This window comes from Callithrix jacchus, chromosome 4, assembly GCF_049354715.1.
Source record: "Callithrix jacchus isolate 240 chromosome 4, calJac240_pri, whole genome shotgun sequence".
Lineage (NCBI taxonomy): Eukaryota > Metazoa > Chordata > Mammalia > Primates > Cebidae > Callithrix > Callithrix jacchus.
Window position 1 is genome coordinate 54918540 of NC_133505.1, and position 14122 is coordinate 54932661.

The window sequence follows — 14122 nt, forward strand, 5'->3', positions numbered from 1 at the left end:
ATAGTTGATACACAAACCATAAAAAGTAAGGAATCAAAGCATACCACTAGAGAAAATCATCTAATTATAATTTATCTCACAGTAAGAGAGAAAGAAAGGAAAAACAGATTTATAAAACAACCAGAAAACAAAATGGTACTAATAAATCCTTACCTATTAATTATTACTTTGAGTGTAAATTGATTAAATACTCCAGTCAAAAGACAGAATGGCTGAATGGGCTTTTTTTAAAAGAAGACCTAACTATATACTGCCCACAACAGACACACTTCACATATATACTAAAAGGGAAGGGAGGGAAAAAGAGACAGCAGGGGTAGCTATAAAGTAAAACAAGACAAAGTCATTATTTAAGATAAAATATTTTATTAAGAAATGACAGTTGTAAATATATATGTGTCCAACATTGGAGCAAATATTAATATATCTAGAGAGAGAGAGAGAGACTGTAACACAGTAATAGTAGAGGACTTCCATATTCCACTTTGGCAAAGGATAGATCATCCAGACAGAACATCAATAAGGAAATATCAGACTTAAACCGCACATTAGACCAAATGTCTAATAGACATATACAAAACATTCAATACAACAGCAGCAGAATATATATACATTATTTTCAAGTGTACACAGAATGTTCTCCAGGATAGATCATATTAAACCACAAAAAGATCTTAACAAATTTTGAAAGATTACAATCATATCAAGCATATTTTTAAACCACAATGGTATATAAAACTAGAGGATAGTAACAGATAGAATTTCAGAAAATTTACAAATACATGAAAATTAAACAAGATGCTCCTGAACAACTAATAGATCAAAGGAGAATTTAAAACTATCTTGAGATAAATGCAAATGGACACATAACATACGAAAACCTGAGATACAGCAAAATATATTTAAGAAAAAAATTCATAGCAATGCATGCCTACATCAAAAAAGAAGATTTTAAACAAAAAAAGTAACATTATACCACAAGGAATTAAATAGAACAAGTAAGCCCAAAGTTAGTAGCATAAAGGAAATAATAAAGATCAGAAAATAAATGAAATAAAGACTTAAAAAAATCATAGAAATGATCAATAAAACTGAGCTGGCCTTTTAAAAAGATAAAATCAACAACCCTTAAGCTAGATTAATAAATATCTGAGAGGACTCAAATAAAATGAGACACAAAAGAGGCGACACTAGAACTGATATCACAGGAACACAAAGGAGCATAGGAAATTACTAGGAATGATCGTACGTCAACAGCTGGATAACGTAGAAGAAATGGATAAATTCCTAGGGACATAAAATCTACCAAGACTGAATTATGAAGAAAAAGAAAACAGGAACAGACCAATAACAAGAGAGCAAATAAGTAATAAAATGTCTCCTACTAAAGAAAAGCCCAGGACCCAATGACTTTATTCCTGAATTTTAACAAACGTCTAAAGAACAAAAACCAACCCTTCCCAAACTTTTCCCAAAAAATTGAAGAAGGAATACTTCCCACCATATTTTACAAAGCCAGTGTTATCCTAATACCAAATTCAGACAACTATACCACAAGACAAGAAAATTTTAGGCCAATATCCCTAATGAACATAGATACAAAAATCCTCCACAAAATACCTGCAAACCAAATTCAACAGCACATTAAAAAGATTGTTGCCCACAATTAAGTGAGATATAACACAGAAAAGCAGTAATAATTCAAAAATGCAAACTGGTAAATGTGATACATAACATTAACAGAATGAAGGATAAAAACCATATGGTCATCTCAATAGAAACAGAAAGAGCATTTGACAAAATTCAACACCCTTTCTTAATAAAAATTATCAACAAATTAGTTGTCAAAGGAATGTACCTCAATATAATAAAGGCCATAGATAACAAACTCACAGCTGACACCACAGTTAACATTGAAAAGATGAAAGATTTTCCTCTAAGATTAGGAACAAGGCAAGAATGCCTACTCTTACCACTTTTATTCAACATAATACTGGAAGTCCTAACCAGAGCAATTAGGCAAGAGAAAGAAATAAAATGAATCCAAATTAAAAAGGAAGAAGTTAAATTGTCCTTGTCTGCAGATTACATGATCTTATTTATAGAAACCCCTAAGAATTGCACCAAAAAAAAAACTATTATAAGTAATAAACAAATTCAGTAAAGTTGTAGGATACAAAACCAAAATACAAAAGATCAGTAGCATTTTTATATACTAAAAAAGAACTATCTGAAAAAGGAATCAAGAAAACCAGCTGAATTACAAAAGCTAAGAAAAATCAAATACTTAGGAATATATTTAACCAAGGAAATGAAAGACCTGTAAACTGAAAACTATACAACATAATGAAGGAATCTGAAGAAGAAACAATAAATGAAAATATATTCCATATTCAGTGGCTAGAAGAATTAATATTATTAAAATGTTCATACTACAGATAGCAATCTATAGATTCCATGCAATCTCAAATAAAATGCTAATAACATTTTTTCATAGAAATAGAAAAAAAGAATCCTAAAATTTATATGGAACCAAAAAGGACTCTGAATAGCCAAAACAATCTTAAGTAAAAAGAAAAAATTTGACTTTAAAATATACTACAAAGATATAGTAGTCAAAACAGCATGGTACTAACATAAAAACTGGCACATGGATCAATGGAAGAAAATAAAAAGCCCAGAAATAAGTCCATGCATTCACAGTCAATTGATTTTCTACAAAGTTTCCAAGAACATAAAATGAAGAAAAAACAATCTTTTTAAGAAGTGATGTTGGGACAACTGGGTATCCACATGCAGAAGAATGAAATCAGGACTTTATCTCATGCCAAATAACAAAATCAATTCAAAATGAAATCGACTTACATAAGACTTAGAACTGTAAAACCACTGGAAGAAAATATATGAAAAGGATTTTTGACATTGGTCTGGGTGATGACTTTTTTGAATATGACCCCAAAAGCACAGGCAACAAAAGCAAAACTAAATTAGATTACATTATGAAGAAAATATTTGCAAAGACAGAAAATATTTGCAAATCTGGCAAGGAGTTAGTATCCAAAAATGTATTAGGAACTTAAACAACTCAATAGCAAGAAAAGAAATAACCTGATTTAGTAAAGAGCAAAGGAGCTGAATTGGCATTTCTCAAAAGAAGACATACAAATGACTTATTATACTAATAATAGGTATATTAAAAAGTGCTCAATATTACTAATGATCAGGGAAATGCAAATACCACAATGATATATCACCTTGCACCTGTTAGTGTAGCTACCATAAAAAAGGTAAAAGTGTTGGTGATGATGCCAGGAAAAGGAAACTATTACACACGGTTAGTGGGAATGCACATTGGTACAGCTACTATGGAAAAAAGTGGGGAGTTTCCTCCAAAAATTAAAAATAGAACCACCATTTAATCCAACAATCCCACTACTGGGTATATATTTAAATAAAATGCAATTGGTGTGTTGAAGAGATATCTGCTCTCCATCATTCAATGCAGTATTATTTATAATGACCAAGATACGGACTCAACTTAAGTGGCCATTCATAGATGAATGGATAAAGAAAATGTGGTATATATGGAATACTAGTTAGCCTTAAGCAAGAAGGAAATCCTGTCTTCTCATAACATGGATGAAAATGGAGAACAGTATGTTAAGTGAAATAAGCCAGGCACAGAAAGTCAAATATTGAATGATCTCACTTAAATATGCAGTATAAAAATATTGGACACATAGAAACCAAGAGTAGAATGGTACTTACCAGGGACTAGGGAGATGTCGAGCAAGGGCTGCAAAATTTAAACTAGACAGGAGGAATGAGTTCAAGAGAGCTATTCTACAACATGGTGACTTTAGTTAAAAACAATATATTGTATTTTTGAAAATCACTAAGAAGGTAGATTTTATAAATTCTCCCCACAAAAAAGTAATAAGTATGTGTGGTAATATATACATTAATTAGCTCATGTTAGTCATTACATAATGCATACATATTTCAAAATATCATATTGTACACAATAATTATATATATAATTTTTGTTAGTCAATAAAAAATAAATTATTTAAAAATTGAAAAATAGACACGAGCATCTTATGGGCAAAATACATTTAATTGCTTTCTTTATGGCATTTCAGATTTCTGTGATGAATTCATTCTTTTTTTGAATATGGAATGTAGATTCATTTTTATGTTTTACAGATCTACAAACTACTGTCTGAAACGCTTGAGGAGTGACGTTTGGCATTCTGAATTGGGGGATTTGGATATGTAATACAGGGCATAGGGCTCATCTTGTGTAATGTCCCAACAATGTCTGAGGCAACCCCTGGTAATTAAAGGCAGGAATATTTCTGCATAGCAATAGATGACTAGTCACACTACAAGTAGCTTCTTATCAGTTTAGGTCAGCTTTTAATGAAGTTATGTTTTGTCTCAAAATAGATTGTGAAAAAATGTCTCAATTTTCAGATTTTCCGATTTCAGTACTACAGATAAGAGATTGTGGAACTGCAGTTGTAAAATTCAAAGTAAACATCAACATTCTCCTGCAAACTGAAGTGAGGGTAACTCTCACTCTAGTTTGGGGAATAAGTAAAAACCACAAATAATCAAATTTAGCTTTGAAAATCCTTTAGGATGCTCTCATAATGCCTGCAATGTTAGACTAGCTCAGCATTTTGTCAGCTGAATTCGAGAAGAAGGAATTGGTTCAGATTTAGTGGATATGCTGAATGAAAAAATACATCTTTGAATATTAGAATCACTCAGCTACTTGCAATGCATTGCAATGATCTATTTACAAGACACACAAAGACTAACAGAACCGTTCAGCCAGGTCTCTCACCACATGCTCATTCTAGTAGAATATACTCTTTAATGGTTGGAAGAAATACCTCCTTATTTTTTTAAAAAAAACTGTATGTTCACGTGTGATATGTGTATGTCTTAGGAAATGAATGTAGTTGAACATATGCTAAATGTCCCTTTGATTTGCTGTCAGCATTTATTATGTTTATCATTTGTTTGCTTAATTTGAATAGGTCTCTCTTGGTATATTATAAGTTAAATTTCAGCCTATCTTGTTTACCTTTGCATTCCAAGAGCCAAATATCATACCTGCTTTCAATAAATACCTGTATATCAGGAGGGAGTACTGCACACTGTTTAAGAGCATGAACTCTGCAGCCTGGCAGCCTAGATTTGAATCCTGCCTTGACTATGACTAGCTTAGACCATGGGCAAAGTCTGCTCTCTAGTGTCCTCACCTGAAAAATGGGGATAATGATACTTATTATTACCAGTCTAGATGGACTAATTTATACTATTATATAAATTATATAATATACTATAATATATATATTATATAATTTATATAAATATTATATATATTTTATATATTATATATATTATATATATATTATATATATTTTATATATTATATATATTTATATATCTTTTATATATATTATATATATTTTATATATATATATTATATATATTTTTTATATATATATAAATTATATATATACTATAATTTAACAAACCCCAAAATCCCAGTGGTCTGAACCAACAAAAATTCTTGTATGTTTTTCTTGTTGCATTACATGCCCATCATAGGTTGGCTAGAATTCTACCCTGTATTATCACTGTCCTCACTCCAAGACCCAAACTGTCTAAGCCAACACTACTTGGCACAATGCCAGTTCCTCTAGCAGGGCAAAAGGAACATCCTTCAGGGTCCAATACTGGCAAATTAAATTCTTGGCCTAGAAGTGACACAAGTCATTCTGCTTACACATTGGGCAGAAACAGCACCTAGGAAGCAGAGATACAGAAAGTTAGGACCCGCATAGGGTTGGCATGACAAGTAAAGAACTCAATGTTTATATGGCACTTGGAAAAGGACCTGGCACCTCGCTATGTACTATATAGGTATTTGCTGCTGCCATTATGATTATTAATAAACAGAATAAATTCATATTTTGGGGGCCATTACCAAGTCACCTTTAAATTTTCTTTTTACTGAATTGAATTTGGCTAAACATTTCATAGTCATTGCTTCATTGTTCCCTTTAGCAAGCAGTGCATGCCAACGTCCTACCCAGCAGACCCTTATCCATCTTTAACATAGACACAGACCAAATCGAAGGACAACCTTTCTAGCCTCACCTTCCTCAAGATGATTTCTGCAGCCCAGCTGGATCCCAAAAGATGAACCCAGGGGAGCGCTCTGAAGAGAAACGAACCCTAGTAACTTTCAGGTGTTGGATGCTGTGAAGATCACAGTTTTAAATGTGTTTCATACAAAAATATTTATATTTCAAGCTGTAGCACACAAACAGCAATCTGCATTTATTGGTTTCAGATGCCAATTTCCTCTAGCTCCGGTTCTCCTTTGTGTTATATAAACAAATCTCAACCATCTGGACCACAACAAGCCTCAATGAAGTATGTGCTCACTCATTGCAAAAGCATCAAATCAAAATACAATCTCACAGAATTCTGCCTAACTGAAAATTGAAATGAACATTATGGACAACATCACAAAGCTGTTTTTTAAGACGTGCTTTAGGTGTCAGAACTTAGAATTAAATAGGACAGCAGCAATGAGCATATCAAAATATTTATCACCTTGAACAGAACAAAGTGATATAGAAATAAACAGATCCAGATCATATCCTGTGCTGTTACCTGTATTATAAGAAGTTCAATTTAGGTCCCCATACATTTCCTCAAAAAGAAAAAGGTATCTCAGACACGTGGGAAAATAAAGAAGAGAATGCTGCAAAACTCATTTGTGATAGAAAGCAAAACATTTAATTCCTACCCAACTATGGAAGTTAAATGTATACTTTATAATAATTGCAAGACAAAGGCTAAACTCAAATCCATCAATATCCAGATACAATGATTTCAGAAGCAGGCTGTGCCGAAAAAGAAAGTACTCCACCAAAACAAATTACATATGAAACTACCTACCCTCCTAAACCTTGGAAATGAAGGCTAAGCATCATTTCTTATGTCTCCACCCCCTGCTATAATTCCAGGCTGCTGAATACATCTTCCCAAACCAAACATAAAAACAATTACCATGACCAGGCTTGCCCATAGGCAAATACAAGGAGTGCTGGAAATGCTTCTTGCTTCTTTTCTCTCTGCCTAAAAATATCTCCCCACCAACTTAGCACAGTGCCTAAAATGTCCACCCTTTGGGAAAAATATCCATCATCAGACTTCATGGCTCAGATTCATGAAATCTAAACCTTGTGGAAAGGATATCCTGACAGAATGAAGTATAATACTTAATATCTCAAAATAAGTTATTTTATTGAAGTAGTTTTTTAAAAAGAAGGTTAAGAGAAGGAAATAAGAATTTCTGAGGTTGGAAGATAAATATGGCAGTGAAAACGCGATGCCAGAAGACTCCCCACTTTTTTTTTCTGGAGTTCCAGGGATCATGTCTCTTGGCTGTCGTCAACTTATCTGGTATCTGATTATCTTGCTTTGTCACCCTCAAGCCATATAGATATAACGAAATCAAAACTAAATCTGCATCAGATTATTTGGTATCCTAAACACTGTCCACAAAAGGAAGAGTTAAAGAAAAAAAATCTCACTAAGGTAGAAGACTTTCTGACTTAATAAACTGAATTACGTAGACTTTAGCCTAGTATAAAATTTACCTCCATTGCTGTAAAATTGTGATCTAAATTATTTGAAACTGAGTGCAATTAACTATATTCTTATTTGTTTTGCCTCAATATTTTATCAAGGTCATCCTAAAACCAAATACTATTTTCCCAAACTGCTCTGCACAAACGTCATAGCCACATTAGATGAGAATATTTTGTAATTATTATTTGATCACAAATCAGAATATCAAAATAGATGTGTGTAGGCTCCCATGAACCAGCCCCCACCAACAGCCCCTGTCCTTCTGTGTCCTCAGTTCCAGTTCAGTTAATCAGCCATTCTTGAGCAGCACTGCTGAATGAGATTAGCACCTTCCTAGGTCTCATTGTTTCAATCTACTGGGAAGTTTTTAATCGCAAAAGAATCAAAAACCCCACTAAATCTCTAAAAAAATTCTTCTAATTGTGATATTTAGAGAAATGGATAATATGATGAGAATACATAGACTGTTGCTTTATAGTTTATGACAGGTATATTTCAGAGGAAATTACTTTCCCTGAGTTAATTATCATTAGTGACGATCTGGTTATAATCCAAGAACAAAATTCCCAGTTTCTTTCAAAGAAGAAATTGGCACATGCCACTTTCTTACTTTAAATAGTCTAATGATCATAGCACTGGAGGTTCTAATTATATATAATTCCTTGCATTTCAAGTTATTTTCAGCTCATAATTTCAACAGCACAACTCCAGAATGATATCATTATATAAATATCTTTTAATGGCTTAAAATAATTCCTAATCCTCTGGGATGGTTTCCCTGCAGCTATCAGGACTGTCTACAAAATCAATCATATCCATAAATCAGACTTCCAGTAATTGTGCCAGACGCAGACTTCAGCAATGGACAGAGAAAGCTAAAGTTTGTGAAACAGCAATCATAAATCCTACTCTTATATCTCACACAGAGTCATATACTTCAGTTTAGAAAAAAAGTCCCTTTATCCAAAAAATTTTGTCCATGTTTCAGTAGTATAATAGTGGCTTTTACAACTAAGCATCTGTATCCATAAGGGAAGATTTAATCCATTTAGATACCCCACTGAAAGGTCAGAGAAATCTGAAATAAACTTTGGAAAGGTCTCCAAATGGAATATTTACAGTGATTGCCAAAAATATTTACGCTAAGTTAAGTCTGTTTCTTAAAATGGGAAGCTGGAAAATGTTAATACATAGACAACCTCATTCCCCAATCATTTCAAATTGAGGAATTACTACTGTCATTCAAATTCTTACAACACACACATAGCAATACCACCATCATATCAGTGAGCAAAGAAGAACTCAGAGGCCAACCAACTTACTTTCTTTAATATCTACTATGAGACTTGGCTCACGGTGTAAGAAGCCTTTTTTAGAATATTCATCAAACTGCAGGAAGGGTAGAGGTAAAACGGAGCTTGTACTCTTTTGAAAAAGGTAAATTATATTTATGGCAAAATAAGGGAAAGAAAACTTTTAGAAGGTTAATACATCTGCTTCCTAGCCTAAGGGGCATGTCCTACAATCCATATTGGATGACTTGTTTTGCTAGATAGACCTACGAGTCGCAGAAGACTCAGTTTGATTCAACATAGTTTCAGCTACAACCCTGTCAGATGTATCTCTAAAGTTAGCTGATAATAGAACGGGCTTTTCTCATCCTGGTACACATGCCAAAAATAGAGACAACTAAACATTTCCAAGCACTTCAAAATATCAACCACAAATGAACAACAGGATTACTTTGAGATAATGCCACATCTCCCCATGTTTCAGGAACAGAAAAAGGCTTCTTACCTTGCTCTCTTCTCCTTCAAACACTGACTGGTGAACATTGCACGCAAACAATGAGTTGGGGAGGTCATTGAAGTCAGTGATTGCTTGAAAGGCTTCTTCTGCAAAACAGCGAGTGACAGCCCAGTCCCTGTCTATGCAGCAGAGTAAGAAAAGTCCTCCATCTTCAGGGATGTGTCCCTGCTGCCGTGGGCTCCTCATTCCGATGAAGTATGATTCTCCCCTCATTCCTAAGGATACAAAGACAAACATGTGTTACCGTAGAATAAACTCCTTAAAACTCAGTTTTCAGGTCACAGTTTTGGATTGTCTGGGGCAGAACAGTGGAGTATGATTAGGAGGAGAGGCAGGGGCTTTTGGAAGGGAGAAGATCTGTAAGTTCACATGGTTCCCTTGATCCCTGAATCAATTTCCAACACAGCTCTGCTCTGGGGCAAGAACCCAGTCAGTACTACATTTTCGTAAAGCAAACAAACAAACAGGTATAAGAAATGGCAATCACCACCACTACTACTACTAATGTCTATCAATGTATTGAGTTCCAGGCACTATTCTAAATAATTTAATATACATTTAGAACATCAATTGCATATATTAACTACACTATTTAATCTCCAAAATAGTCCATAAGGTTGGTACCAATAGCAGCCCCATCTTACAGATGGGAGAACAGAGGAACAAAGCAATTGAGTAACTTTTACAAGACCACTGACCAAATGGCAGGGCTAGGATTCAAATGCAGAGAATTCAGCCTAGAGCTCACTCTCCTATACCACTAGAATGAAGTTCAAAATAAGTAAAAGCCTCTATTTAAGGAAGTATGATCTACATCGGCCCTGAATCCTGATCATAACTCTAATAGATAATAGTTAACCCACAGTAAGATTAAATTTCCCCCTCAAACACACACAGAGATATTTCCCCTTCTGACTGAGATAATTACTTCAAGTCATTTGTGAACCAGGCTCAGGTCCTAAAAAAATCAGTGCTATCTTGGCCAATCCATGGTCTATAGCTCCCCCTCCCTTAGAGCCCCATGAGGCTTTCCAGTATTGATTTCACCTAGCTGTGTTCAACCCTTCTATTAGTTTCTCATCCCTTACATTTGCAGTTTGCCTAACTGCAGAGTTTTTCCATTTTTTGGTACTGGGACATAATTTAGTGGATTACTAGGTCAGTATTCCCATATAGTCCAAGGATGGTATCTACTTTCTTCTTTTGTACCTTTTTTCATGTCTGTGATACTATTCTGCTCAATGCTCAATAATTAAGAGGCTTAGAAAGTGAAATAACTTGCCCATAGTTATGCAGGTAAGATTGACTGAAAATTATGACATGGCTACTGAGTCTCCTTCAGGAAGCTCCATGTTCTTCAATCCCATCATCACAGATGCTCAGAGCAAAGGACAGAAAGGTGGGTACCACTAAACATCATTCTGTTCTCATGAAGTTTAGTTAGATACAAGATCCCCAGACAAAATACCCGTTTCTGCTTATATCTCTCTTGAACTCTGAAATAAAGCCTTGAACCTCAGTGTTGAGGTTATGTTTTCTATTTTCATTTTTTCCTAGAAAAGCCCCAATGAGAGTTGGTAAGCAGCATTTGCTGGCAATAATGCATTACATGTTACAAAATCTTAAGCCCAGTTGAGGAAGGAGCCAAAGATTAAATAGTTTGAGGTAATATCTCTAAAATCAAATCGCCAATATTGTGATAAAGAAAAATTTCTCTATAAAATATAAGACAATTCTTATATTCCAAAGTTCTTCAAACCAATTTGTGCAACATATTCTGTATATAAATCAAGAAGATACTTATTTTAAATAAAAATATGGTGCATGTTTTATTAAATAATCTGAAATATATGAATATTTTTAACTAGAAGGAAAAACATGTAATAACATTAATATAGAAGAAATTCAACTGTTAGACATCTTCAATAAAACATACATGCATTTTCTTTTATATTTATATTGCTGCTCGAGTATTTTAGCGTAAAATACCTAATGACCATCATTTATTAGGGTATCAATTCTTTTAATAGTAAAAATATTTACTAAAAGCATCATCAGAACAGTATTATTTTCATTAATAGTTTACAGGAAAACCTTTTTTTTTTTTTTTTTTGAGATGGAGTTTTGCTTGTCATCCAGGCTGGAGCCCAATAACACAGTCTTGCCCACTGCAACCTCTGCCTCCTCAAGTGATTCTCCTACCTCAGCTACCCGAGTAGCTGGGATTACAGGTGTGTGCCACCATGCCCCACTAGTTTTTGTATTTTTAGCAGGCACAGGGTTTCACCATGTTGGCCAGGCTGGTCCTGAACTCCTGACCTCAGGTGATCCACCACCTCGGCCTCCCAAAGTACTGGGATTACAGGCATGAGCCACCACACCCAGCCAGGAAAATAAAGTCATAATCATTCAGTAGCATAAAAATAGATACTGTGTTCATCTTTAATCTCATCCCTCTTATTTATTTTAAGTGAATCAAATCATAAAACGTTCTTAGATGTGTTGTAAGAATGTTTCAAATACTATTTTTCCAAAAAATAACCTAAAATACATTGCCAAACAAATTAATTCAATAGACAAATTTTAAGCTTCACTCTGGACTCATTTTAATCTACTCAAATAGCCTTAATTTATGGCCTAAGCTTCAACAATATTATCTTCATGAGACTTGAAGTTTATTACTTTCAGTACAAATTTAAAGGATGAATGCATTTTTGGCAAACAACCTACTTTACCTACATGGAGAAATACTTTAGAAGTCAGAGCTTTGAACAAAGAAATTCTAATTTCTCTTTCTAGTTTCATTGCTAAGTTACCCCATAATTTGGAGAAGCCATGTGATCATTCTGAGACTCAGTTAATCCTTATAAAACAACAACAACAACAACAAAAAACATCGACCTGCCTCCTTCTGCAGAGTAGTAGGAGTCAGGGGAATGAAACAGGAACAAAAGACATGATCAAAATCAGTATTCACCACTACATAAAAGAATATGTAATATGAAACATTATAAAAACACATCACTGTGATAATTTGAGAGCAAGGCAATTATGCTGTAGTATTGCCCAAATAAACAGAAAGAGAAACCCTGAAGATTAAGAGAACTCCACAGTATGGAAGTATAAAGGTCCCACAGCCCAAGTTAACTGGTTTGTCTTTTCTTCCTGTTTTTTCACTTTTTTAGAGAAGGTCTCACACTGTTGCCCAAGCTGAAGTGCAGTAGCATAATCATAACAGACTGCAACCTCCAACTCCTGGGTTCAAGTGATCCTCCCACCTCAGCCTCATGAGTGGCTGGGACTATAGGCAAGCACCACCTTGCCTGGCTAATTTTTTTTAATTTTTTGTAGGGACAGGGTCCTGCTATGTTGCCCAGACTGGTCTCCAACTCCTGGCCTCAAGTAGTCCTTCCATTTCAGCCTCGCAAAAGTACTGGGACTATAGGTGAACCACTGTGCCCAGCCTGGTTTGTCTATTTTAATTAATTTCAAACTCTTAACCATTGCAAGAAACCTTTGAGGCAACCATTGTCCACCAAGATTGACATGTATTGTCCTTATTTCTAAATCTGAGGTTGGCCATCTAAAGAAGAGCTTCCTTCAGCTCAGAGGCCATTTTCCAGGAGGAATTCCCAACCTCACCCAAGTTGGGATGAACGTGGTGTTCTTCGTTAGAGCTCCCTGAGCACCCTGCTCAGCCTTCTCTCATGAAGTTGTTCTCCAATGCAATTACTACTGTAATTACTGCTTTACTAGTCTGTTTCTCAACCCAGATTGGTACTTCTTGAGAGCAGAGGCTGGGTTGTCTTCATCCCTGTATCTACAGGCAAATATAGAAAGCCCTCAAAATAATGTTTGGCTGAATTAATGAATTATATAAGAAAGAGTCATTTTTTGGAAATAACAGACCAGCAAGTAGGTTATAATGGCCAACTTGAAATGTATACACTAATAATATACTATTTCAAATGTCTACACTAATAATGAAAACAATCCTCTCATTTAAATTTAAGGTTTGATTTCTAAAATGTAATTTTACAATTGAAAGATAGCAAGCATCACTCAAATACAGCAAGACTCAAAGGATTCCTCTAGCTAAAATTTAATAATCTGTGGAGAATAGTAAAAACAACATTTATGTCCTTAATTATATCAGTTAACAGAAGAAAAACTGGAAAATTCAAAAAGCTATAAAGAAAGTAAAAGTAAACCATAATCTTACTATCCAGAGAAAACTCCTGCGAATATTTTGGTATATTTCATTCCAGTACTTTTTTACATGTAAAATTTTAAAACAAAATGGGGATCCTGCTGTTAATATACTCCTTTCCTGCAACACTGATATAATCAAGAGCAGTTCCCTGTGTGATTATCTATTCTTCAAAAACATTAATTGCCACATTGTATCCGAGTATATGGATCTGTCATAATTTAATCACTCTTCTGTTGTTTGACATTTGGAAAGCAAAAGTTTCCATCACCATATGCATGTGGAAAAGAAAAACCACCATCCACTGCTAAAATATAAATCTTCCCATGGGAGAATTTCAAAACTTCTTGAGATACAGAGACGAGTCATCTTTATGAAATACTGGAAAGAGCCCTAAGGGAATGCTTCCATGATAGTCTC

General features: G+C 34.3%; 1 protein-coding gene across 4 annotated transcripts in view; it reads right to left on the reverse strand.

The window, feature by feature from the left end:
- The window catches only part of RCAN2 (regulator of calcineurin 2), a 284182-nt gene that overhangs the window by 242923 nt on the left and 27137 nt on the right, over positions 1-14122 (reverse strand). For all 4 annotated transcript variants that reach the window (XM_008994529.5, XM_035295832.3, XM_035295831.3 and 1 more), the window contains exon 2: positions 9481-9707. In XM_008994529.5, coding sequence (XP_008992777.1) covers positions 9481-9705 — 225 coding nt within the window. In that variant the 5' untranslated portion in view covers positions 9706-9707. The remainder of the gene's footprint in view (positions 1-9480; positions 9708-14122) is intronic.